The sequence below is a fragment of the Hypoxylon fragiforme genome (genome assembly GCF_022984875.1).
Source record: "Hypoxylon fragiforme strain CBS 206.31 chromosome Unknown GGS25scaffold_1, whole genome shotgun sequence".
NCBI classification, from domain to species: domain Eukaryota; kingdom Fungi; phylum Ascomycota; class Sordariomycetes; order Xylariales; family Hypoxylaceae; genus Hypoxylon; species Hypoxylon fragiforme.
Window position 1 is genome coordinate 3,970,730 of NW_026054756.1, and position 19,317 is coordinate 3,990,046.

At 46.8% G+C, this 19,317-nt stretch overlaps 9 protein-coding genes across 9 annotated transcripts; 5 read left to right on the plus strand and 4 right to left on the minus strand.

Annotated features, from left to right (window-relative positions):
• The first annotated feature begins 181 nt into the window (after positions 1–181).
• Positions 182–1,294, plus strand: GGS25DRAFT_472537 (ribosomal protein L36e). The gene is made up of 4 exons (XM_049259456.1): positions 182–406; positions 651–751; positions 863–944; positions 1,012–1,294. The coding sequence occupies exons 1-4, from the start codon at positions 350–352 to the stop codon at positions 1,090–1,092; spliced, it is 321 nt and encodes a 106-aa protein (XP_049121977.1). The 5' UTR covers positions 182–349; the 3' UTR covers positions 1,093–1,294.
• Positions 1,295–1,313: 19 nt separating this feature from the next.
• On the minus strand, positions 1,314–3,337 carry GGS25DRAFT_472538 (putative UBX domain protein). Its single transcript, XM_049259457.1, has one exon. It carries the CDS (start codon positions 3,035–3,037, stop codon positions 1,487–1,489), a length of 1,551 nt encoding a protein of 516 aa, XP_049121978.1. The 5' UTR covers positions 3,038–3,337; the 3' UTR covers positions 1,314–1,486.
• Positions 3,338–3,678: 341 nt separating this feature from the next.
• Positions 3,679–4,859, plus strand: GGS25DRAFT_472541 (proteasome component PUP3). Its single transcript, XM_049259458.1, has 4 exons — positions 3,679–3,801; positions 3,910–3,928; positions 4,056–4,507; positions 4,618–4,859. Exons 1-4 carry the CDS (start codon positions 3,799–3,801, stop codon positions 4,759–4,761), a joined length of 618 nt encoding a protein of 205 aa, XP_049121979.1. The 5' UTR covers positions 3,679–3,798; the 3' UTR covers positions 4,762–4,859.
• Positions 4,860–5,196: 337 nt separating this feature from the next.
• GGS25DRAFT_472544 (calcium-transporting ATPase sarcoplasmic/endoplasmic reticulum type) lies at positions 5,197–9,110 on the minus strand. The gene is made up of 5 exons (XM_049259459.1): positions 8,576–9,110; positions 8,359–8,521; positions 8,134–8,294; positions 5,443–8,069; positions 5,197–5,386 (listed from the first exon to the last, which is right to left on the minus strand). Exons 2-5 carry the CDS (start codon positions 8,474–8,476, stop codon positions 5,296–5,298), a joined length of 2,997 nt encoding a protein of 998 aa, XP_049121980.1. The 5' UTR covers positions 8,477–8,521; positions 8,576–9,110; the 3' UTR covers positions 5,197–5,295.
• Positions 9,111–9,590: 480 nt separating this feature from the next.
• GGS25DRAFT_472550 (GTP-binding nuclear protein GSP1/Ran) lies at positions 9,591–11,228 on the minus strand. The gene is made up of 6 exons (XM_049259460.1): positions 11,014–11,228; positions 10,784–10,887; positions 10,518–10,610; positions 10,285–10,438; positions 10,022–10,227; positions 9,591–9,973 (listed from the first exon to the last, which is right to left on the minus strand). Exons 2-6 carry the CDS (start codon positions 10,841–10,843, stop codon positions 9,839–9,841), a joined length of 648 nt encoding a protein of 215 aa, XP_049121981.1. The 5' UTR covers positions 10,844–10,887; positions 11,014–11,228; the 3' UTR covers positions 9,591–9,838.
• A 1,133-nt stretch (positions 11,229–12,361) lies between these two features.
• On the minus strand, positions 12,362–13,883 carry GGS25DRAFT_472558 (uncharacterized protein). The gene is made up of 5 exons (XM_049259461.1): positions 13,610–13,883; positions 13,380–13,533; positions 13,240–13,312; positions 12,827–13,158; positions 12,362–12,758 (listed from the first exon to the last, which is right to left on the minus strand). Exons 1-5 carry the CDS (start codon positions 13,615–13,617, stop codon positions 12,630–12,632), a joined length of 696 nt encoding a protein of 231 aa, XP_049121982.1. The 5' UTR covers positions 13,618–13,883; the 3' UTR covers positions 12,362–12,629.
• Positions 13,884–14,244: 361 nt separating this feature from the next.
• On the plus strand, positions 14,245–15,879 carry GGS25DRAFT_472576 (uncharacterized protein). The gene is made up of 4 exons (XM_049259462.1): positions 14,245–14,304; positions 14,402–14,593; positions 14,837–15,284; positions 15,365–15,879. Exons 3-4 carry the CDS (start codon positions 14,935–14,937, stop codon positions 15,501–15,503), a joined length of 489 nt encoding a protein of 162 aa, XP_049121983.1. The 5' UTR covers positions 14,245–14,304; positions 14,402–14,593; positions 14,837–14,934; the 3' UTR covers positions 15,504–15,879.
• A 206-nt stretch (positions 15,880–16,085) lies between these two features.
• GGS25DRAFT_472577 (alpha/beta-hydrolase) lies at positions 16,086–18,115 on the plus strand. Its single transcript, XM_049259463.1, has one exon. The coding sequence runs from the start codon at positions 16,586–16,588 to the stop codon at positions 17,831–17,833; it is 1,248 nt and encodes a 415-aa protein (XP_049121984.1). The 5' UTR covers positions 16,086–16,585; the 3' UTR covers positions 17,834–18,115.
• A 49-nt stretch (positions 18,116–18,164) lies between these two features.
• GGS25DRAFT_59769 (uncharacterized protein) lies at positions 18,165–18,487 on the plus strand. Its single transcript, XM_049265889.1, has one exon. The coding sequence runs from the start codon at positions 18,210–18,212 to the stop codon at positions 18,429–18,431; it is 222 nt and encodes a 73-aa protein (XP_049121985.1). The 5' UTR covers positions 18,165–18,209; the 3' UTR covers positions 18,432–18,487.
• The last annotated feature ends 830 nt before the right edge of the window (positions 18,488–19,317 follow it).

Below are 19,317 nucleotides of genomic sequence, written 5' to 3' on the forward strand. Positions count from 1 at the left end.
CACACTATGCACATTATGGACTAGGTGCTAAGATTTAAGCATCGATTAATTGACCTCGGACGGGCTACCCCGATTGGCTAGGTCCACTTTACTTATCTGAAGCCTTGCGTAACGGGCAAACAATAAGGCTAGCCAATCAAGCCAGTCACCTGAAATTTTCGCTTAATTCTTACTTTGCCCCACAACACAAATCCACTCGACCAATTGCAAAATCTCTCCAAGTTCACAACTGCTAAAATTCCACCCACCATCTATTCTACTCTTCTTCCTTTTTTTTTCTTACATCTTCCCATCGCGAATTTACTAACCACCACAGCCATCTTTCTTCAGTCGACAACCACCGACTAAGATGGCAAAGGAAGCACCCGCCCGTACTGGGCTGACCATCGGTCTCAACCATGGCTATGTAAGATGATACCAATCAATACCTTTTCCACTCCCTCCCTCGAAGAGAAGAATCGAAAAGAAAAAAAAAAGGAAGACAAAAACAGAAGAAAAAGATGGGAAATAAACCAAGAGTCGTTTATGCCCGTCTCACCTCATGGAGGATCTCTGCTCTTGATTCTCAATTCTCTTTTCGAATCAACGTTGCATCATAGCAGACGATGGACAATGGGCTGACTTTTGGATCCTTCTTCGGAATTATACAGAAAACCACCGCTCGCGTCGTCAAGCCCCGTGTCTCGCGCACCAAGGGTCACCTAAGCAAGCGTACCGCTTTCGTCCGCGACATCGTCAAGGAGGTTGCTGGGTGAGTTAATCCATTCCTTCCAACTCCATGCATGAATGGCGCGCGGAAGTTCAACTCCTGCGCCATGTCATCGAATATGTCCAGTCGCTAATATTCTACTTCCTACTCTAGCCTCGCCCCCTATGAACGCCGAGTTATCGAACTGCTGCGCAACAGCAAGGATAAGCGAGCACGTAAGCTAGCCAAGAAGAGAGTACGTGTTTCAAACCAACTATATACCAATTCCTCGTTGAACATGACATACTAATACAATCTCTCAGCTTGGTACCTTCGGCCGTGCCAAGAAGAAGGTTGACGAGCTTCAACGCGTCATCGCCGAGTCTCGCAGAGCCGGTCACTAAACGAATCGATCTCGAGATCATGGTGATGGATAATGGAGGCACGAAAGAAAGAAAAAGCCAAAACACACTTGGCATGAGGTCCGGCGTCCGTCTTTCGGCATTGCATTTTACGGAGGATAGGTTCGGTCAGATAGCATTGTGCTAGCTTTCTACTACAATGCCAAATGAAACAAATGAAACAACGTGGTTCTTTCTCATGACATACTAAAGTGTCTTCTTCGTTTGGTGATTTGATTTGATTTGATGCTTTACGACACTTGATACTTGCTGGTGCATAGTACTAAGGTTTTCCTAAGTACTCTATGTTACTACCTAAACGCCAGGCACATGCCAGTTCCGTATAATTCTAGTGTAGTCCGATACATTCAACCTCGCCGCCGGTTTGGATCATCGTTTACTTTTTGCTCAATCCCTTTAGCCACTTAGGCTTTTTGAACCCACCAGAACCGTCCCCTTCGTTCCTCGGCTTGGACGTTATCGATGACGACGATGGCAAGTTACCACCACCCGCCGCTGTATCTTCGACTTCCACCTCCTTCACCTCGGGAACAACCACCTTCTGGGCCTGGCCCGCGAGGCTGCTCTTCAGAAAAGGCTGCTTCCGGACCTCGGGGGGCACCCTGTCGTCCCACATGAAGTTCACGAGGGTGTTGGAGCTCAGGCGGTACCCGCCGATGAGCTTGCTGGAGGGGCCGCTGCTGTCGTCGTCCTTGATGACGACTTTGCCGGGGGGCAGGGCGAGCTTGAAGGGGGCGGATTCGTTGGCCATGAGTTTCCGGATCTCGGCGTAGAGGGTTGCGCCGGTGTCGTCGGGGCCGAAGGGCCACTCTGCCGAGTAGTTGTCCGGGAAGCGCACTTTGATCCGGATGGTTTTGACGGCTGCGACCCTGGCTTGTTCGGCCGCGGCCCTTTCGGCGAGTTCCTTGTCGGAGAGGAGGCGCTTGTTCTCGCCGGCGGTCTTGAGGAGCCGCTGGTGGGCCTGTGCGTGCTCGATGCGTGGCGCGAATGCCTCGTCAGCATCTGCTCGCAAGGCGGCTACTGGGGTACCGGAAGCGGGCGCAGCGTATATAGCGACGGGGCGATGGTCGGAGGATATAGGCTCATCGATATCCATAGCGTCTGTTGAGACTGTTTGCGCCGTAGCATTCTCTTGAACGGCGCTAGTCGTCGCACCTGTCTCGGGTGTTTCTGAAGTGGCCTGTAGTGCTGCTTCACTCGAGCCAGTATTCGAAGGCGGGGTATCAGCCGAGGCACTCGCGTCATGGCCTGCCGGAGGGGCAGCAGTGGATGATGGTATTTTCCGGCTATCCTCTTCTGTCTGGAAGAACTGGCTCATCTCTGTCATAGCATCGACCAAGGTCTTGTCTGTCTTCTGAAAGGAGAGGCGTACTAGAACACCCCCTGAGTTGTACCCCAGTTGCGACAGCGTTTTCTGGAAATCGGCAAACGTCGACAACGTTCTGTTCTCTATCGTGAGGACCGGGGTCTCGTAGTACAACTGGCCACTACCCATAGCCGCACCATTCGCTGTTTGTGCGGTGCCTCTTCCCGTTATGTTCAAGTTCTTCCCCTGGCTCGCCCTGCCGCTCTCGAACTGGCGTAAGGATTGCCATATCGTGAAGTCGCTCGGTAACTTCTCTGTGATTCTGCCGGACGGTGGGAATAGACTCGACTCGGGGGGCGGGAGCTGCAAGGCGACGTTGATGACGGTAGGGGTTGTGGAGCGTACGATGAGCTCGAGCTTGGCGCCAGGCACCAGACCCGAGGTCCGCCATGTCTGCGACAGGTCCAGCTGCTTTTGCTTGTACTTTAATAGGTACTTGTTAGAGGGGACTTTGAGCTTCTCACAAGCCTGCTCCAAGATATCCGTCAGGTAGGTGCCGGGGTTGACCTTTACAGTTACCTGCTTAAGGTCTGTCCCCACGACCTTGACGTTGGTCGCCATATGTTGTGAGACCTATGAGACCTTGGCGGTGATGTGGCTAGAAAGATGAGACGGGATGAAGTTGTATAATTAAATATTTATTGAATTTGAATTTGATCAAGGGGTTTTATATGTTTGTGTTCTAAGTAATCATTAATAGAAAAATTAAGAAAATGGGACAAGTGATGATCAAGTTGGATTTATGTACAATACATCAACTACTGTTGTTCTGTTAATAAGGAGAAGCGCAGACAGGCAGGCAGCTCTTATTATTATTACATAGTACATGTATGTATACGTAGTTAGTACCTATGTATGCTGATAAATTTAGTTGATTCTAGGTACATACTGTGTAATCATGGAGGGGTAGTTTAGGTCACGTCAGGACCCAGGCCAGGTAGCTAGCTGCCATGATAAGCCCCAAGTTTTCCAAGGTTCCCAAGCCAGTCGTGGCTGGTGCCGGCCGATAGTAGGTACTTGGTACAATACAACTACCTATCAAGTGCCTACATGTACTAGGTACTACTAGGTAGAGCTAAGCTGCCGCGCCAGACGTGTTTGCCTTGACGACGCTAACAGTTCAGTTACAGTGGCAGTCGCAGCAGTAACCTACTCAAGTTTACAAGTTTACAACGATTAACCATTTGAACAACAGTGAATCTTCAGCCTCGCCCAAGCCATTGAAGTAAAAACGGCCCTCTCGAACCGACGACCACACATAATCGGCAATCACTTTTGGTTTTCTTCTTCTTTCTAACCACAAGTCTATTAATCTTGACGCCATGGTAAGTTCCATCCATACATCCCACATATATCCCAATATTCGAGCTCCCAAGCTTCAAAGCTTCGAAACCAACTTTGCGGAGTTACATAGCTAACATTAAGAGGAATAGTCGTCACCTTTCTCTATAAGTGCGAACCCTCCCCCTCTCTCATACAGCTTACCAAGCTCCTCCTCCCCCTCCTCCTCCTCCTAGGCCCGGACAGCCAGCCAATACAGCTCAAGATTTAACTGACCTTCGTATCACCAACTAAACAGACGGCGGTGCCTGCGTGGCCATGGTGGGCAAGGACTGCGTCGCCATAGCCTGCGACCTGCGGCTGGGCCTGCAGTCGCTGACCGTGTCGAACAACTTCCCCAAGATCTTCCAGTACGGCGACGTCTTCCTCGGGCTCACGGGCCTGGCCACCGACGTCTCCACCGTCTCGGACCTGTTCCGCTACAAGGTGAACATGTACCGCCTGCGCGAGGAGCGCAACATCGCCCCCACCACCTTCGCCAACCTCGTCTCCTCCTCCCTCTACGAGCGCCGCTTCGGCCCCTACTTCGTCAGCCCCGTCGTCGCCGGCCTCCAGCCCAAGACCGGCCTCCCCTTCATCTGCGGCTTCGACTCCATCGGCTGCATCGACTTCGCCAAGGACTTCATCGTCAGCGGCACCGCCTCCGAACAGCTCTTCGGCATGTGCGAGAGTTTGTGGGAGCCCGACTTGGTAAGCCATCCCATCTAGAGCCGCTTATCAACTGCACCTTCTCCTTGCTCCTTGATTTTATGATCCCGAGAAGAAACATACAGCTAATACTTGACCTTCAACCCAACCAGGGCCCCGAGGACCTATTCGAGACCATCTCGCAGGCCCTGCTGAGCGCCGTGGACAGAGACGCCTTGTCAGGCTGGGGTGCGCACGTGTACATTATCGAGAAGGACAAGGTCACGAAGAGGTTACTAAAGGGCCGACAAGATTAAGGGCTTTCTATGATTATTTTTTGGGTGCAGAAATCCAATCCAGTAACCAAGTTATGAAGAAGTCACGTTTTGGGGGGGGGGGGGGGGGGGGGGTGTGGTTTCCGTATTGTGCTTAACTTAACATCCATCACCTAGGATCGACTTGCGATTCAAAAGATACCTAGGGGGAACTGTCATGCTACTACGTACTACATTCATGTCACATCCGCTCTCTCTTAAGATGGACTAAATGGATGTGGGTTGTTGAGTGAGAATACACACACCGGTTAAGGTTGACGATACTTACGCCGCGAATTAATGTGACTTGCGATTGGCAAATAGCCATTAACTAGTGAGAGTGTGTGTGTGTGTACCAATACTAAACTGAAGCAAGCAAGTAGTCGTAGATGTCTTTTGTTGGCAGGATAAATATCCCACATGGAAGAAGACAAAACATTCATCAAGAACAAGTCGTTGTATTTACTTCTCTCATATGCTACATGAACAGTGTGCGTCGTCTAGTCTAGTCTATTTAACTATTAAATCTACGTCCACTCAAGCTTCCTTCTTAGTCTTTGCGACATCGTTGTTGATGTTCTGGATGAAGAAATGCCTCTCAGCGGCCTTGAGAATCTCATCAATGACACTAGAAAATGTTAGCGTGCTGCCTTAAAATATCTGAGTGTATGGGGTGTGACTTACATGACTGGGGCGCTGATGATGAGCACCGCCTTCCACTCATTCCAATTCAGAGGTAGGATGGAGAACAGACCCTGAAGGAAAGGAGTGTACAGGAGTGCGAAGTGGAGTGCCATTGACAACGCGATGGCATAGACTAGCATCATGTTCTCCCAGAGCGGTAGAGTTAGTAGGGACTCACTGGATGATAAAGCGTTCATGGCATTCAGCATCTCAATGACGACAAGGATGGAGAGGGATACAGTGGAGGCCGCCTTCGACATGTCGTTGCCGAACATCTCACAGCCAATTCCAGAAAACTCAGTAGAGCATCGGTGGAAATGTGAAAGCTGGTAGAAGCTGATCTGGGGTCCCTCGGGGTTGTACATGAACCACCAAGCATATCCGGCAACAGTAGCCAGACCAACGTAGGCACCAATGACCAGATAGCGGAAGAATAGCCAACCACCAATGAGTGGTTCATCACGCTTTCGTGGCTGTCTCTTCATAATATCGTGATCAGGTGGGTTGAAGGACAGGGCGGTTGCAGGTAGGCCATCCGTAACGAGGTTAACCCATAGTAGCTGGACAGGAATCAATGCTTCTGGCATGCCCAGGGCAGCAGTAAGGAAGATTGAGACAACCTCTCCAATGTTTGAAGAGATGAGATAGCGGATAAACTGTTGTGTGTTGTTGTAGATGGATCGGCCTTCCTCAATAGCAACCTCAATGGTAGCGAAATTGTCGTCAGCGAGTACCATATCGGCAGCCAGTTTGGAAACATCAGTGCCAGAGCCCATTGCTACGCCAATATCTGCCTTCTTTAAAGCCGGAGCATCATTGACGCCATCACCAGTCATAGCAACAACTTCGTTGAGAGATTGGAGGAGATCAACGAGTTTCGACTTGTGGCTTGGCTCTACACGGGAGAACAGGGACGCATTCTTCGCTGCTTCCAATTGTTCGCTAGGGCTCAAGTTGTCAAACTCTCGACCGGTATAGCTTTTGCCCTTGATATCTTCGTATTCACCAAAGACTCCGATTTGACGGCAGATGCTTTCCGCGGTATTGCGATTATCACCAGTGATGACAATGACCCTGATTCCTGCAGCCTTGCACTTCTGAATAGCACCAGAAACTTCTGGTCGAGGAGGATCTAACATGCCGACGAGGCCTAACAAGGTAAGGTTTTGTTCCAGTTGGGTGTATTGGGCGGTTGACTTGGCATTTTGAATTAGGGGGTTTGATCCAACATCGTCTAGGCTAGCGAGGGCAATAACTCTTAGACCACGGTTGCCGTATTCCACTACCTCCTTCGTGAGAAGGTTACGGAGTTTGTCGTTGAGGCCAACACGTTTACCATTGGCTCCAACCAGAGTATGTGTGCAACGGTCGATGATGGACTCGGGTGCGCCCTTGACAAGAAGCTTCTTTTGTTCACCTGCTTGGATGAGGACAGACATGCTTTTACGGTCTCGGGAGAACTCATACGTAGCAAGACGAGGGAACTTGGACTCATACCAGGCACTAGCGTAGTGTACACAGTCCTCGGGGTTCGAATTCGCCGGCGCACATGGTCCAATCTTCTCGACTAGAACCCGCAGAGCTGCTTCCGTAGGCTCTCCTACATTGGAAAAGGCACTAGTTCGGGGATCATACATCAGCCGGGCATCATTGCAGAGCGCCGCCACCTCGCTCATTTGACAGATAGTACTTGAAGTTTGCGAAAGATCCTTTACAACCTTGCCATTGCGTGTGATTTCTCCCTTCGGCGCAAACGTGGTTCCTTCGACATTAAGTTCTTCTAGATCGGTACCATCTTCGTTTATGTAGACGACTTTGTTCACGCTCATTTGGTTCGTGGTGAGAGTACCAGTCTTATCTGAGCAAATGACGCTGCAACTGCCAAGGGTCTCCACAGATGGGAGGCTTCGGACGACAGCATTTTTTGCGGCCATCTTGCGTGTTCCTAAAGCTAGACATGTTGTGATAACAACGGCAAGGCCCTCGGGAATTGCTGCAACACCAAGTGAAACGGCAATCTTGAGGTAGTAGATGGCGCCTTTGGTCCAGTTTCCATGACTTGGGTCCGCAAAGTTTGGAATGTTGATGAGCCATACGAGAATGCAAATTACGGTAATAACCTTGGCTAAAGAATCGCCAAAGTCGTTCAGCTTCTGCTTTAGAGGGGTCGGCTCGGATATCTGAGCCGTAATGCTCTCGTGAATGTCACCAATCGCAGTATTAGATCCAGTCAGAACAACAATTGCCTTAGCACGCCCAGTGACAACGGTTGTTCCCGAGAAAAGCATGTTGACTTGATCCTGGAGCACCGCCTTCTGGTCGTCCACAACAGCATCATGATCCTTCCCAACACTTTCGCTCTCTCCGGTAAGGACGGCCTGGTCGATGGCAAAACTGTTGCTTTCGATCGAAATAACTCGGCAGTCGGCGGGCACCCTATCTCCAACGGAGACTGAGATGATGTCGCCAGGAACTAGCTCCTCCGCCTTGATCTTTAAGACATGCCCATTGTTCCTGACTACATTGGCTATGTTCGCCGAGTATTCTTGAAGCGCAGCAATCGCCTTCTCAGCGCTGCTCTCCTGGGACACACCGACGACCGCATTGAGTATAAGGATGGTTAGGATCTAACAATTTGTGAAGTTAGCTTCTGAAAGCCACACCTTGAAGTTATACGAGGGGGGATCTTACAACAAGAGGGTCGACAAATGCGCTCCAACCGCCTTCTTCATCTTCGAAAAGAGCTAAGACGAACGATACGGCTGCGGAACCCAAAAGTATTATGACAAGTTGGTCTTTAAACTGCTCGAGAATAAGCTCCCATAAGGGCGTTGGCGGTTCTTCTGGGATAGCTATGTAAGTTAGCAGATGTCTTGACTTATACATTTGATCACCATGACATGGGGCGCAACATACAATTCTTCCCATTCTTAGTCCGTGATTCAATGACCTGTTGGTCTGTGAGGCCAGATTTTGCGTCCACGTTGAAGTTGGCTAGGACCTCGCGTATAGGTTTCGCGAAGGCGCTCTCCATGACGACTGGTGAATGGAGAGGAATGCGGTCGTAGTTGACTTTTTTCTGATAGAACCGAGTTCAATACAGGCAGTCTAGGTGGATTGTATTGTTCAATACCTTGCGACAAACATGTAGGGTGAACAAAACAAGCACAGCTAAAATGTTGGGAACGATGGAGGGGTTGGTGATATGGCAGATGTATACGAAGAAATATTTGCGACGATTCAAAGATGCCACATATCGTTTAGTGAAACTGCCTAGTCTAACTCTAAGGTAACTACTCCCAAGTTTGCCACCGTAAAGAAATGGTAATAATAGAAATTGAGAAAGTGAAACTGGCAATGTACAGACGAAGAATGTGAAAAATATTAACGTGACGAACAGTATGTAGATTCTCGTGGAAAGAGATCGTTGCTTATGAGGTCGGAAGTGGATCTTTTAAACAGCCAGGCCGATTAACGTTTTGTAACACCGCAACGTGTTCTCTCAGACTGTCAGTTGATCCTTCCAATTCCAAGGTTGATTTTTAGTAACATTTTAAACAAACTTTAGGGCGGCTTGCCACTTCCGTAGAGGACTGACCGGTGACTTGTTGCCCTGCTGTAGGTAGGTGCCAGGGACGTGCCAGCTGGAAAGCATTGAAAATCTCAACTAAACTACCAAAGGCAGCGCTAGTAGAATTCACTAATCCCTGCAGATGCACTAACTTAAGATCCAGATAACCAATTCAATTGGATAAGCAATCATGACTTGCAGGTACGCACTTACTTAAACCTGCGAAACCTGAAGCTTAATATGTTGTTACCGTCGTAGATACGAGTAAATGCATGTACTATATGTAGCTACCCTAGGTAGTATAGTAAACATTACTAATCCTACATACATACCTAGGTTACGTAGGTTAATTAGATTTTCATTTTCTCGGCTAGGTGGTTATTTGCGTAGTGCATGAAGCTGGAAAGTTAAGTTTTATCTGGACTTTTTTATCTTTTTTGTGTAGCTACTAGCTCTCAACTTCAACGTTCAACGTTGTTTAGATTACCTACCGAGGGTATCTAGGTAGATAGAAAAGTCAACCTAAACCTTAGGAATTATACACCTATGTAGATACGTTGTAGATACGCTGCAAAAGTTAAAAGTATAAAAGCATAGTGCATTTGTTCCTCTCATAAAGGTCTATTTGGGGGGATGTTGCTATCTAGAAGCCGTGAAAGCGGCCATGCATTAGAAAATCAACGGCCATCATGCTATCTACCCCAATCCCGAGCGTGCGTAACTCATCCGCAGCAGCTCACCTAACTGGCCATTTATCCTTCCCGCATGTACGGTATTACCCTGGCCAACCCTGTACGTAGAACCTATCATCCTGCAACGACTGCTTTACAAATCGTCATCGTCATCCTCACCAGGAAGAGGCATGGTAGCAGCCTCGTCCATCTCCTTCTTGTACTGTTCAAGGAGCTTCTCGTCAACTTGAGCAGTAGGGGGAGCAAGAGCGGGGGCGGCAACGAATTCCTTTCTAGGGTTAGTCAAATCCACGTCAACAAGCAAACGTCAACTTACCAGAGCAGGGTTGCCAACAAGCTTGCGGGCAAGCCAGAGGAATGGCTTCTCGAAGTTGTAGTTTGACTTTGCAGAAATATCATAGTATTGTAGGTTCTTCTTGCGATGGAACGTGATAGTCTTAGCCTTGACCTTACGCTCCTTTACATCGACCTTGTTGCCACACAGAACGATGGGGATGTTCTCGCAAACACGGACGAGGTCACCTAGAATGCAGGTGTTAGCAGAGAAGGATTGGATGGCAGATATATAAGTTCACTTACGGTGCCAGTTGGGGACGTTCTTGTAGGTGATGCGAGAAGTGACGTCGAACATGATGATACCGCATTGGCCGTTGATGTAGTAACCGTCACGGAGACCACCAAACTTCTCTTGGCCAGCAGTATCCCAGACATCGAAGGTGATGTTACCGAAGTTCTGGTCATGGTTAGAGGATTTGCGCCAGGCAAGGCGTGTGTAGATGCGAAAGCGCAAGGCAGGGAACGATCCGACTTACGGTAGTGAAACCTAGAGGGTGGACTTCGACACCTAGAGTTGCCATGTATTTCTTCTCAAATTCACCAGTAAGATGACGCTTGACAAAGGTGGTCTGTATTCATGATGGTTAATGATATGATCTTCAATAGATACCTAGGTATGTAAAGTAGGCAGGGCAAAGGCGGGGCAAATCAGTCGCAGGGCAATGCCGATAAGCAGAGCGCAACAAGTAGAGGACAATGGAATGAGAGGATAATGGAGATGAAATATGATGAAGCTATTTACCTTTCCAGTACCACCATCGCCAACGAGGACGAGCTTAAAGGTGGGCGTCTCAGTCGCCATTGTGAACGCTGGGATTATTGTATGTGGTAAACAGAGGATGGAGACTAAAGTCGGACGTTAGTGGGGGGTGTTGCCTAGAAAAAAATATATATCGGAAGATGTTGGGAATTTGGTTTGTAATCTCGATGCAAGGAGCCTCGAAATATATCGATTGGGGAGTACGGACGTACTTGAATATTCTGGTGAGTGCGAAGAGGTGAATGCAGTTATGTCGCAAAATTCGGTGTTGGTAGAAGTGATGCGGACTAATGTTTTCTGAGAGTTTGGAGAGGCGGGACCTGGCAAGAAGATCTATTAAGGTTGGGTTGCCCTCCAGGAAAAAAAAAATCGGGCGCACGGTTGCGGGGCAGCACGTGATTCCTGGGCATTAATCAATTACTGTTTAGTTATGTTTGAATGGAATGGGTGACAATGACGCACATTTGAGGTGGCAGGGTCAACCAGCTACCTAGGGCACCTTCCAAGATAGCATACATACTAGGTACCCTACATGTAGGTACTAGGTACTGTATATAATACATCTATGGATAGTTACATGGTAACATTTCAACTTCGGAATTCTAGGTAACAACCAATTATTTAACCAGATTGCAGGCACAATGCTAATACATACTATATATAGGACATGCTATGTATTGTATTGCCCATTTAGGCGGCTACTCATACACATCTAGGTTAACCTACTTATAACTACACAGTACAGTACTATACCTACTACCTGCAGTTTTATTAATAAACCAACAGCATTAGTAGGAACACCTGCCTTCCAAGACCGCCTTAAAATATCAGCTCCTGATATTTCACCAATGAGTGGTAAGCATCGTGGTCACCTATGTACAATACATATATGTGCCTGCTATACATTATCAGGCAATCATTGTCTGCTTGTTTTGCTTGTGTTTCCATGTCTTTCCCATAATCCAAACCCCATGTACATACTATACTAGGTATACATGTGTGGAATTTCGGATGGTTGGTGATTCTGCTGGAATGTTTCACTGTATTTCAGCTTCTATTATGTACCTAGCACTTTCCATACATTCGCATTCTCTCTTATCATCTAGAAATATGTTCAGTACATACCCCACGTAGCATAAGTAGAGATATGTGCCTAAAAACCCCAAGGTTACTAGAAGATATTTTGCTAACACTGATTAACATCCGTATACATACTGGTATGTAATATTGACCAGACTACCAGTAAGTATATGTACGTCTAGACTTCACGCCTCAGTCGAGACCAAGTACCTGCCTACATAGGTATGTAGTACTAGGTAGGTAGGAGCCTAATCGTTGATGTGAGTACTGGGTATCCATATTAGTCAGTCCTTGGGTATCAGCAAACCTGAAGTAGGCTCAAACCAACATCGTCAGATTTCTTTTTAGGTTTCTCTCCTTACATACAACCAACCCAACCATTGCTAGGCATGTTAGATAACTTGGCTACTAAACATACGCTAACCATTGATTGGGCAAGCTACAATAAAAACGAAACCACAGCACGTGTACGCTGTCATGATAGGTTCTAAGCTTGATTCTTGGAAAGCTGTTTAGCAATGCCGAATGGATAAACATAAACGACTGCCTGGCTTCTCGCGGAAGTACAAAAGGGACTTATATGTGGATCGTGATCAATAAATCATCGATTCCATCAACTCATCTAGATGGCACCTTAGTTCTACCCGAAGTGACTAAAGAAGTCAACCCCTTTACATGGGCTTGAACATAAACACCTGCGTCAAGGATCAGGTGTTCCTGCGTCCTCGGATGACTGAGTGATATTCCGCTAGAGTGGGAGGATATGGCATCCTAATAATCCTCTGCCTCCCCAATTCCTGCGTGGGGTCAAGTTCAACTGGAGCTCTTGTCTTTGACTCGACTCGGTTCTGCGAGATATTTTGACGAGGATTCGTTGCTATGTTGGCAATTAGATATTGAAATAAGGTGATGTCCTCGCTGAAGCCCAAGCAGACTTTGACTTACACCTTCGTTCCCCTGAACACACTCTGCAACTTTTTTGAGCCCATCGTGATTACTCTTGTTCACGTATCCAAAATTGCGGATTTCATCACCAGGCTTCAAACCTGCAGACTCCGCCGGACTACCTGGGACGATGCTGTTGACCTTGGCAAAAGATTCTTCCAAGGTCGCTGGAATCGAATCGCCAAATATGGCAGGGTTGCTTGTTGATGTAGGGCCAACATCATCAGCTTCTTGTATGCTTAAAAAATGCTCGTGGAGGTGTTTCTCTATGATGTTCATGAGGTCTTTATAGTCGTTCTTAAGATGAATAATCCGCGACCGGGTAGTACGTACTGTAGGCAGAAAGTTAGCCCAAGTTGGAGAGGGTCTATGGATACGAAGGCATCCATGGATCTGTCAATGAGCACGCCTACTTTGCGCAACATCAATATCTGCTCGAGGGAACCCATCCGGAGTAGTCAGAGGCGTTTCCATATTAACTCCATGCTATGCATAGACTTAGCAGCAGCATTGAGAAGGATGGTACAGAGTACCTTAACTGTTGGCTACCTACCGAGTCGAGAACGCCGCCTAGGGCCTTCAGCTCAGCCTCCAAATTCTCTTTCTTGGACTGAAGTTCAGCAAAGGAGAGATGCTTCGCATTCCCATTTGTAAGGGGTCGGGAAGAGGGACCCGCCGGAACGGTAGGTGCGTGGATGTTATCCATTCTTAATGGAAGGCCCATTATAAGCACAAATAGATCAAGACATCATAGGGCGATCATATGGTGAGGGGAGAACATGCCTTTTCATGCTCTAGAAAAAGGTTCGCTTGTTAGAAAGGCTGGAGTTGAAGTGAGGTAAAGTAAAGTAAAGTGAAGAGAATAAAGAGTCAAGTTTAGGCTTGCGCAGATAACGCGTCCCCGAAAAGATGGAGGGGTTAACCAATGATTGCAGATGGTTCCCCGCTATGAGGTATGTAACAGTTAACTTGCTTATGTAACTTACTGTATGTACATATGTCTCCGGGCTTGCTTGCCCATGCACCTTTATGTAAGATCCACATTTTAATCTTTGCGAAACCTAGCAAACTTGTTAAGCATTCAATGTTCAAATGTTTGAAGTCTTTAAAGAGCTACCGTCACCTACGTATGTAGCAGGGCCTAGTGCAGGTTTAAGGTTTAGGCATGCTGATCTCAATCTCAATAGATACTGAACATGGAATATTCTTACAGCATTGAAGCCACTTTCTTACCTGTTACTAACCTAGTAACTTTACTAGGAACTAGTCACCACTGTCACCTACATAGGTATGTAGATGAACTACGTCGTATGTATGCTAGTATAATGCTACAGCGGTAGATAATTACACAAAGTCCTACATATGTAGGTAGTTCTTCATTGTGTTCTTGCTCACTCGACTCAAATTTGGTTGGATAGAGATACGAATATAACTTCCGGTTGTGTTATCTTATAGGTAGTAGTATCATCATCTATTAGGTATGTATAACATTGAATGGATTCCGTCTCGTATTCTCAGTTGCATCTAGAGCCATTTGAATCTACATATGTAGCTAAGCTAAGCGGCTGTACATAGGTTTTCCTAATAGCGATCCCCTGCAGGTCCAACCTTTCGGCTACGCGCAGGGAACAGATGGTACCTACCTGCTTACCAAATGCTATGTACCTACTACCCAGTAGGTGTTGCGTAACAGGCGCACATCTTTTAACGAATCATTCCTCTGATCAAGGAGAGATCTGCAACAACGGTCTAAATTGGGCTTACCCTGTACGTTTGTACTCGTTAAGTTTACAGAAGGAGTTTTCCCTGGATCTCATAAACAGATGTCGATGTCTTGGCAGGGGAAACACCGACCTGGTGCATTTTCTTTTATTAGACTGCTAGGTTAGACTGTTATATCCAGCCGCCGTTAGTGAACAAGGCAGTACCGTTCCAAGTTCTTCTTTCACATCTTCCTTCTTTGTCTCAAACATAAACATAATTCAAGATTTTAATACCTACCTATTCTAGAATCTAGATATCTACCTAATAGGTACCTTACAATCCTCGTTTAAGAAGGACCATTGTTATCACTCAGGTATCTCATCAACACTTACGGCACCTGGAAAATGTATGCCGCTACATTACTTGGCTTGTTGGCTGGAGCAGCGACCTCCGAGGCCTTGAAGTACGATGTCCCCACAAGCATCAAGGCCACGAACTGCCCATTGCCAGCCAATTATACAGTCTCCGACTTCACCATCTATACGGATACAGCCAACAATACCAAAAGTGCTACTACCTTTAGTTTCTCTGACCCGAGCACGGGCATTGAGACTTTCTGTAGCCGAAATTCAACCTCGAAGCCCAGTGCCACAGGCACCAACCGATGGCCCTGCGATAATTCCATGGTTGCATTTATCTGGCAAACGACCGGAATCGCTGGTTTGACCATGATTGAGCAAGCGTGTCCTGGAAGGTCTGTGCCATACTTACCTCTACCTCCCTTTTACCCAATATCTCCAATAGTAGCGATGCCGTATCTAACAACGACCACAGTGTTCCCCAGTTTGAAGCCTCGGGCCTGATCGCACCAGAGCTGGCATGCACGAATTCCACTTCAGGGTCGACCTGCGTTGCTAAGCAGTCCCCAATCTTTGGAGACTTTGATAGCTTCGAGCCTGCTCCTCCTTCCTGAGGTTGCCAAGAATGATCAACCAATTACTTCAAGAAAGCTTCATTATCATATGCCGTACGAAGTTTGTAAACCGGGAGAAACTCCGTACAAGAAGAAACGAAGAAACGAAGAAACGGATGGTGGAAGCATGAATATCTAATTGTACGTTCCGGACGTGTTCAACATTGTTATGTAGACTCTAGATAATAGATGAAGAGCAATCAAGTTGCCTGTATGTACATACCTGTAAAAGGTATGCACCTGGGACCTGGGTATTTATAATGAATTGAGGTTCAATCAAGATTCACACCATGCATTAATATGTCATGCCTCTAAGCGACAACGGGCATAGTGGCGCTTCTTGATCGGATAACATCCAATGCTTAATCTAGCAGGTACTGTATGTATTTATTGTATTGTACCTTCTACGTACCTACTATTCAAGGTTGGATCATTGATGCAAATGCTAAATGCCCTGTAAGATACCCCGCGTTCCCAAATTTCTAGGGTAGTGTCAGCTTCTCATTGGTTATGGTATTCTTTCACTTCGTCATTTGTTAAACATACGTAGTACGTCGTAGTAAAGTTAAATTACATGTATGGTACCTGTGGCAGGCCAAAGACGGGTTTTGGATTTGTTATTATCCGTTATTAGGTACCTACCTGCCTCGGTATATAATAGACACCTCAATATCTACTACACATATATGTAGTTATTAGGTTTCAATGCTTTATGTCTCTGGGTCTTCAAGTGCATCACGCGAACAAGACCCTCTCAACCCTGAGAATCCACTGGCGCGATGCTTAATGCGCAAATACCTACAACGTCAACATTGAATCGTGCACTTAAGCTTTTCACCCTTCCTCTCTCCAATAATTCTTAATCAATAAATCAAATTTTACTTCTTCTCCATCTCCATCTCCATCTCCCTCTCCCTCTCCCTCTCCGTCTCTCCCTCGCCTTCTCTGCTTTACTAGTTGCCCCATCAAAGGCCTATGACCTATGGCCTCCTGTTCATGGGACATGGCTATTCTATACCTTAATATCTCGAGTCGTGGTTCCTAATATCAGACCTAAAAGCCCATCACAACCATTGTATACCATGCTACATACGATGTTGACATTTGCTTTGCTACTATCGTGCCTGGTAGTTGCCTTCGCGTTGGGATCCCCTGTAGGCAGTCAATACCCTCTCCGAAAACAGGATGATACTACGACTCCTGATCATATTTCGCCCGACCTCTTCGCATCCCTCGAGCGCTTCTCCCGACTGGTCGACATAGCTTACTGCGTTGGCACCACCGGAGTTAACCCACCCTTTTCCTGCGCATCACGATGCAAAGACTTCCCATCACTAGACCTCGTCACCACATGGAATACAGGTGTTTTGATGAGCGATAGTTGTGGTTACATTGCAGTTGACCATGGAACATCACCGGTACCTAATACGAGCGTGGATGTAGGTAGAGCTAATGGTGAGGGTTTGGATATGGGGAACAAGAGTCAGGGGGCAATCATTGTGGCGTTTCGCGGTACATACAGCATTACCAATACCGTCGTCGACCTCAGTACAATACCTCAAGAATACGTCCCCTATCCCTCACCAGATGAGGGATCCGAACCACCCAAGGAGCCGAATCATACCTGTTATAACTGCACAGTGCATATGGGTTTCCTGACATCGTGGCGAATAGCTAAAACTGTTGTGCTACCAGCACTCAAGCCACTACACCAGCAATATCCGAATTATCCAATTTATCTTGTCGGTCACAGTCTCGGTGGCGCTGTAGCTGCTCTTGCTGCTTTGGAACTCAAAGTTACATTGGGCTGGAACAATCTCGTGGTGACCACCTTCGGCGAGCCCCGTATTGGAAACGATGGGTTTGTCGAATACCTAAACTCAGTCTTCGAACTAGGCAACGCTGGGAGACAATCCGAGGTGCATACGTATCGGCGCGTAACGCATATAGATGACCCTGTGCCGCTGCTCCCTCTGACAGAGTGGGGATACAGGTCTCATGCTGGCGAACTGTTTATATCCAAACCCGATCTGCCTCCCGAGCTATCAGATATTCGGTCGTGTATAGGAAACTACGATTCCCAGTGTATCGCGGGCTCGGCGGGAGAGAGTTTTGCGAAAACCGGGAAGATCATGGCCGAAGAGCGGGCACAAGACACGTCGGTTTGGACACGGGGGCTTTGGGATTTCCCAACTCGGTTCAAGCTATGGCAATTCTTGTTCGCGCATCGAGACTATTTCTGGAGGTTGGGCTTATGTGTGCCTGGAGGTGACCCTGTCGACTGGGGCAGGGAGAAATATCCTAATTTTACGTATAACGATGAGCTATGAGCCACAAGTAATTACACATAATATTATGTACTAGTGTGTTGTCGGTATCATAGGCGTCTCTTTTGGTATTTGGCATCGTATGGAAAATTAATTATGTAGGAATGATCTAAATTGACGACAGAGAACGAAATATATATTCAGTATGCCTCAACATGTAGGGCTATATCTACTATCGTATCTATCGCATGTACATCTCTGTATGCATGGTGAAAATGGCATAATAGCTGCATGATTCATACATGCCTATGGCCCTATGTACGTACCTACACAATCTCTCTAACCAGTTGACGTTTTGATCTGAGATCAACACCATTTCGCATAAATATAGTTATGTACATAGTACCTACATCCCATGTGAACTACATACATACACTACATGTACGATTGGATCTACAGTACTTGCACAACTATTAAATGCTCGGGATTCCGGGTGTTCATGGTGTCCGGTTTACATACAGTATGTGCATGCTCGGTAGTACTGCTGCTACTAGGCAGCCCAACACTAGCCCATTTTCATACGATAGGTAAGAGTGATTGGGAGGCTAATGACTGCCTTATGTACAAGTGTGAGAGAAGTAGAGCCAATGGATTGGGCTGAGAAGTCATGATAGTTACATACTATGTATGTGTAACTATGTATCGGTTGACCTTGGGGAGGGGTAGCTCTTAACTATGTACCTACACTATATGTATGTACTATGTAGTCTAGGTTAGTTATTACTAGGTAGTGTGATAAGAAACTCATAAAGAGCACTTGAGCATACATAGTGTAGAGAGATTAGTAGAAAGAGGAAGGGGAACTCGTGACTGGAAGAAAAGGGTGCCAGCTCAGCCAGGACTCCTGACCTTTGGGAAAGTGGTGACAACGCATGGACCGGGAATGGACCACACGATGATAAGACCCTGCAGGCCGTGGATAGGGCAGTGGGGTTCTGGATCCTCATGGAAGCGTTTTGTATTTCTTCTAACATTGTCTAGCGCCGTCTGATACTTTTTCCCTTTTTTTATTTTTTTAAAAAAAAGGGTGTATGCTGCCCGAGAAGGTGATAGTTAGTTGAGGTAGACTTCAATCCCTCATGTTAATTCACGTCACGCGTTGCTATTTTTTTTTCTTCTTTCCATCCTTTTTTTTTCTGGGGTTTTTTTTTTACTCTTGGGAGGGGGAGGGGAAAAGGGAAAGGGGGAAGGGGGAAGGGGGGAGTCTCCTTTTCGAGTCCTTTGTGCTGACTGATACTGATACTTACTGACTGATAACGATAATGGCTTGTGACTGTTTTATGATGATTGTTTAGTGGTTAATACTCGTAGTATACCTACCTAATGTATCTAGGTTAGGTAGGTAGGTAATATCATAGATGGCTTGAAGCTCCCATATCTTGTTTTCTTGTTTCTTTAAGAGTCGCATATACCACAGGCTACAACCGACTTGCGCGACGGTACTGCAGCGGACATGCGAGTCACTGTATGTATGTTTCATGCAAGCT

What these genes read in the sequence shown, in the direction of transcription:
- GGS25DRAFT_472538 (XM_049259457.1), bottom strand. Translation starts at nt 3,037, where the DNA reads ATGGCGACCAACGTCAAGGTCGTGGGGACAGACCTTAAGCAGGTAACT.
- GGS25DRAFT_472537 (XM_049259456.1), top strand. Translation starts at nt 350, where the DNA reads ATGGCAAAGGAAGCACCCGCCCGTACTGGGCTGACCATCGGTCTCAAC. An exon ending in TCGGTCTCAACCATGGCTAT is followed by an intron (nt 407 to 650) that starts GTAAGATGATAC and finishes GGAATTATACAG; the next exon opens with AAAACCACCGCTCGCGTCGT. An exon ending in GTAAGCTAGCCAAGAAGAGA is followed by an intron (nt 945 to 1,011) that starts GTACGTGTTTCA and finishes ACAATCTCTCAG; the next exon opens with CTTGGTACCTTCGGCCGTGC.
- GGS25DRAFT_59769 (XM_049265889.1), top strand. Translation starts at nt 18,210, where the DNA reads ATGTACGATTGGATCTACAGTACTTGCACAACTATTAAATGCTCGGGA.
- GGS25DRAFT_472577 (XM_049259463.1), top strand. Translation starts at nt 16,586, where the DNA reads ATGCTACATACGATGTTGACATTTGCTTTGCTACTATCGTGCCTGGTA.
- GGS25DRAFT_472576 (XM_049259462.1), top strand. Translation starts at nt 14,935, where the DNA reads ATGTATGCCGCTACATTACTTGGCTTGTTGGCTGGAGCAGCGACCTCC. An exon ending in GAGCAAGCGTGTCCTGGAAG is followed by an intron (nt 15,285 to 15,364) that starts GTCTGTGCCATA and finishes CAACGACCACAG; the next exon opens with TGTTCCCCAGTTTGAAGCCT.
- GGS25DRAFT_472541 (XM_049259458.1), top strand. An exon ending in GTTTGTGGGAGCCCGACTTG is followed by an intron (nt 4,508 to 4,617) that starts GTAAGCCATCCC and finishes CAACCCAACCAG; the next exon opens with GGCCCCGAGGACCTATTCGA.
- GGS25DRAFT_472558 (XM_049259461.1), bottom strand. An exon ending in TAGGCGGCGTTCTCGACTCG is followed by an intron (nt 13,313 to 13,379) that starts GTAGGTAGCCAA and finishes GTCTATGCATAG; the next exon opens with CATGGAGTTAATATGGAAAC. An exon ending in GTGTTCAGGGGAACGAAGGT is followed by an intron (nt 12,759 to 12,826) that starts GTAAGTCAAAGT and finishes TTGCCAACATAG; the next exon opens with CAACGAATCCTCGTCAAAAT.
- GGS25DRAFT_472550 (XM_049259460.1), bottom strand. Translation starts at nt 10,843, where the DNA reads ATGGCGACTGAGACGCCCACCTTTAAGCTCGTCCTCGTTGGCGATGGT. An exon ending in GCGATGGTGGTACTGGAAAG is followed by an intron (nt 10,611 to 10,783) that starts GTAAATAGCTTC and finishes TCATGAATACAG; the next exon opens with ACCACCTTTGTCAAGCGTCA. An exon ending in ACCCTCTAGGTTTCACTACC is followed by an intron (nt 10,439 to 10,517) that starts GTAAGTCGGATC and finishes AACCATGACCAG; the next exon opens with AACTTCGGTAACATCACCTT.
- GGS25DRAFT_472544 (XM_049259459.1), bottom strand. Translation starts at nt 8,476, where the DNA reads ATGGAGAGCGCCTTCGCGAAACCTATACGCGAGGTCCTAGCCAACTTC. An exon ending in GACTAAGAATGGGAAGAATT is followed by an intron (nt 8,295 to 8,358) that starts GTATGTTGCGCC and finishes TAACTTACATAG; the next exon opens with CTATCCCAGAAGAACCGCCA. An exon ending in CATTTGTCGACCCTCTTGTT is followed by an intron (nt 8,070 to 8,133) that starts GTAAGATCCCCC and finishes ACAAATTGTTAG; the next exon opens with ATCCTAACCATCCTTATACT.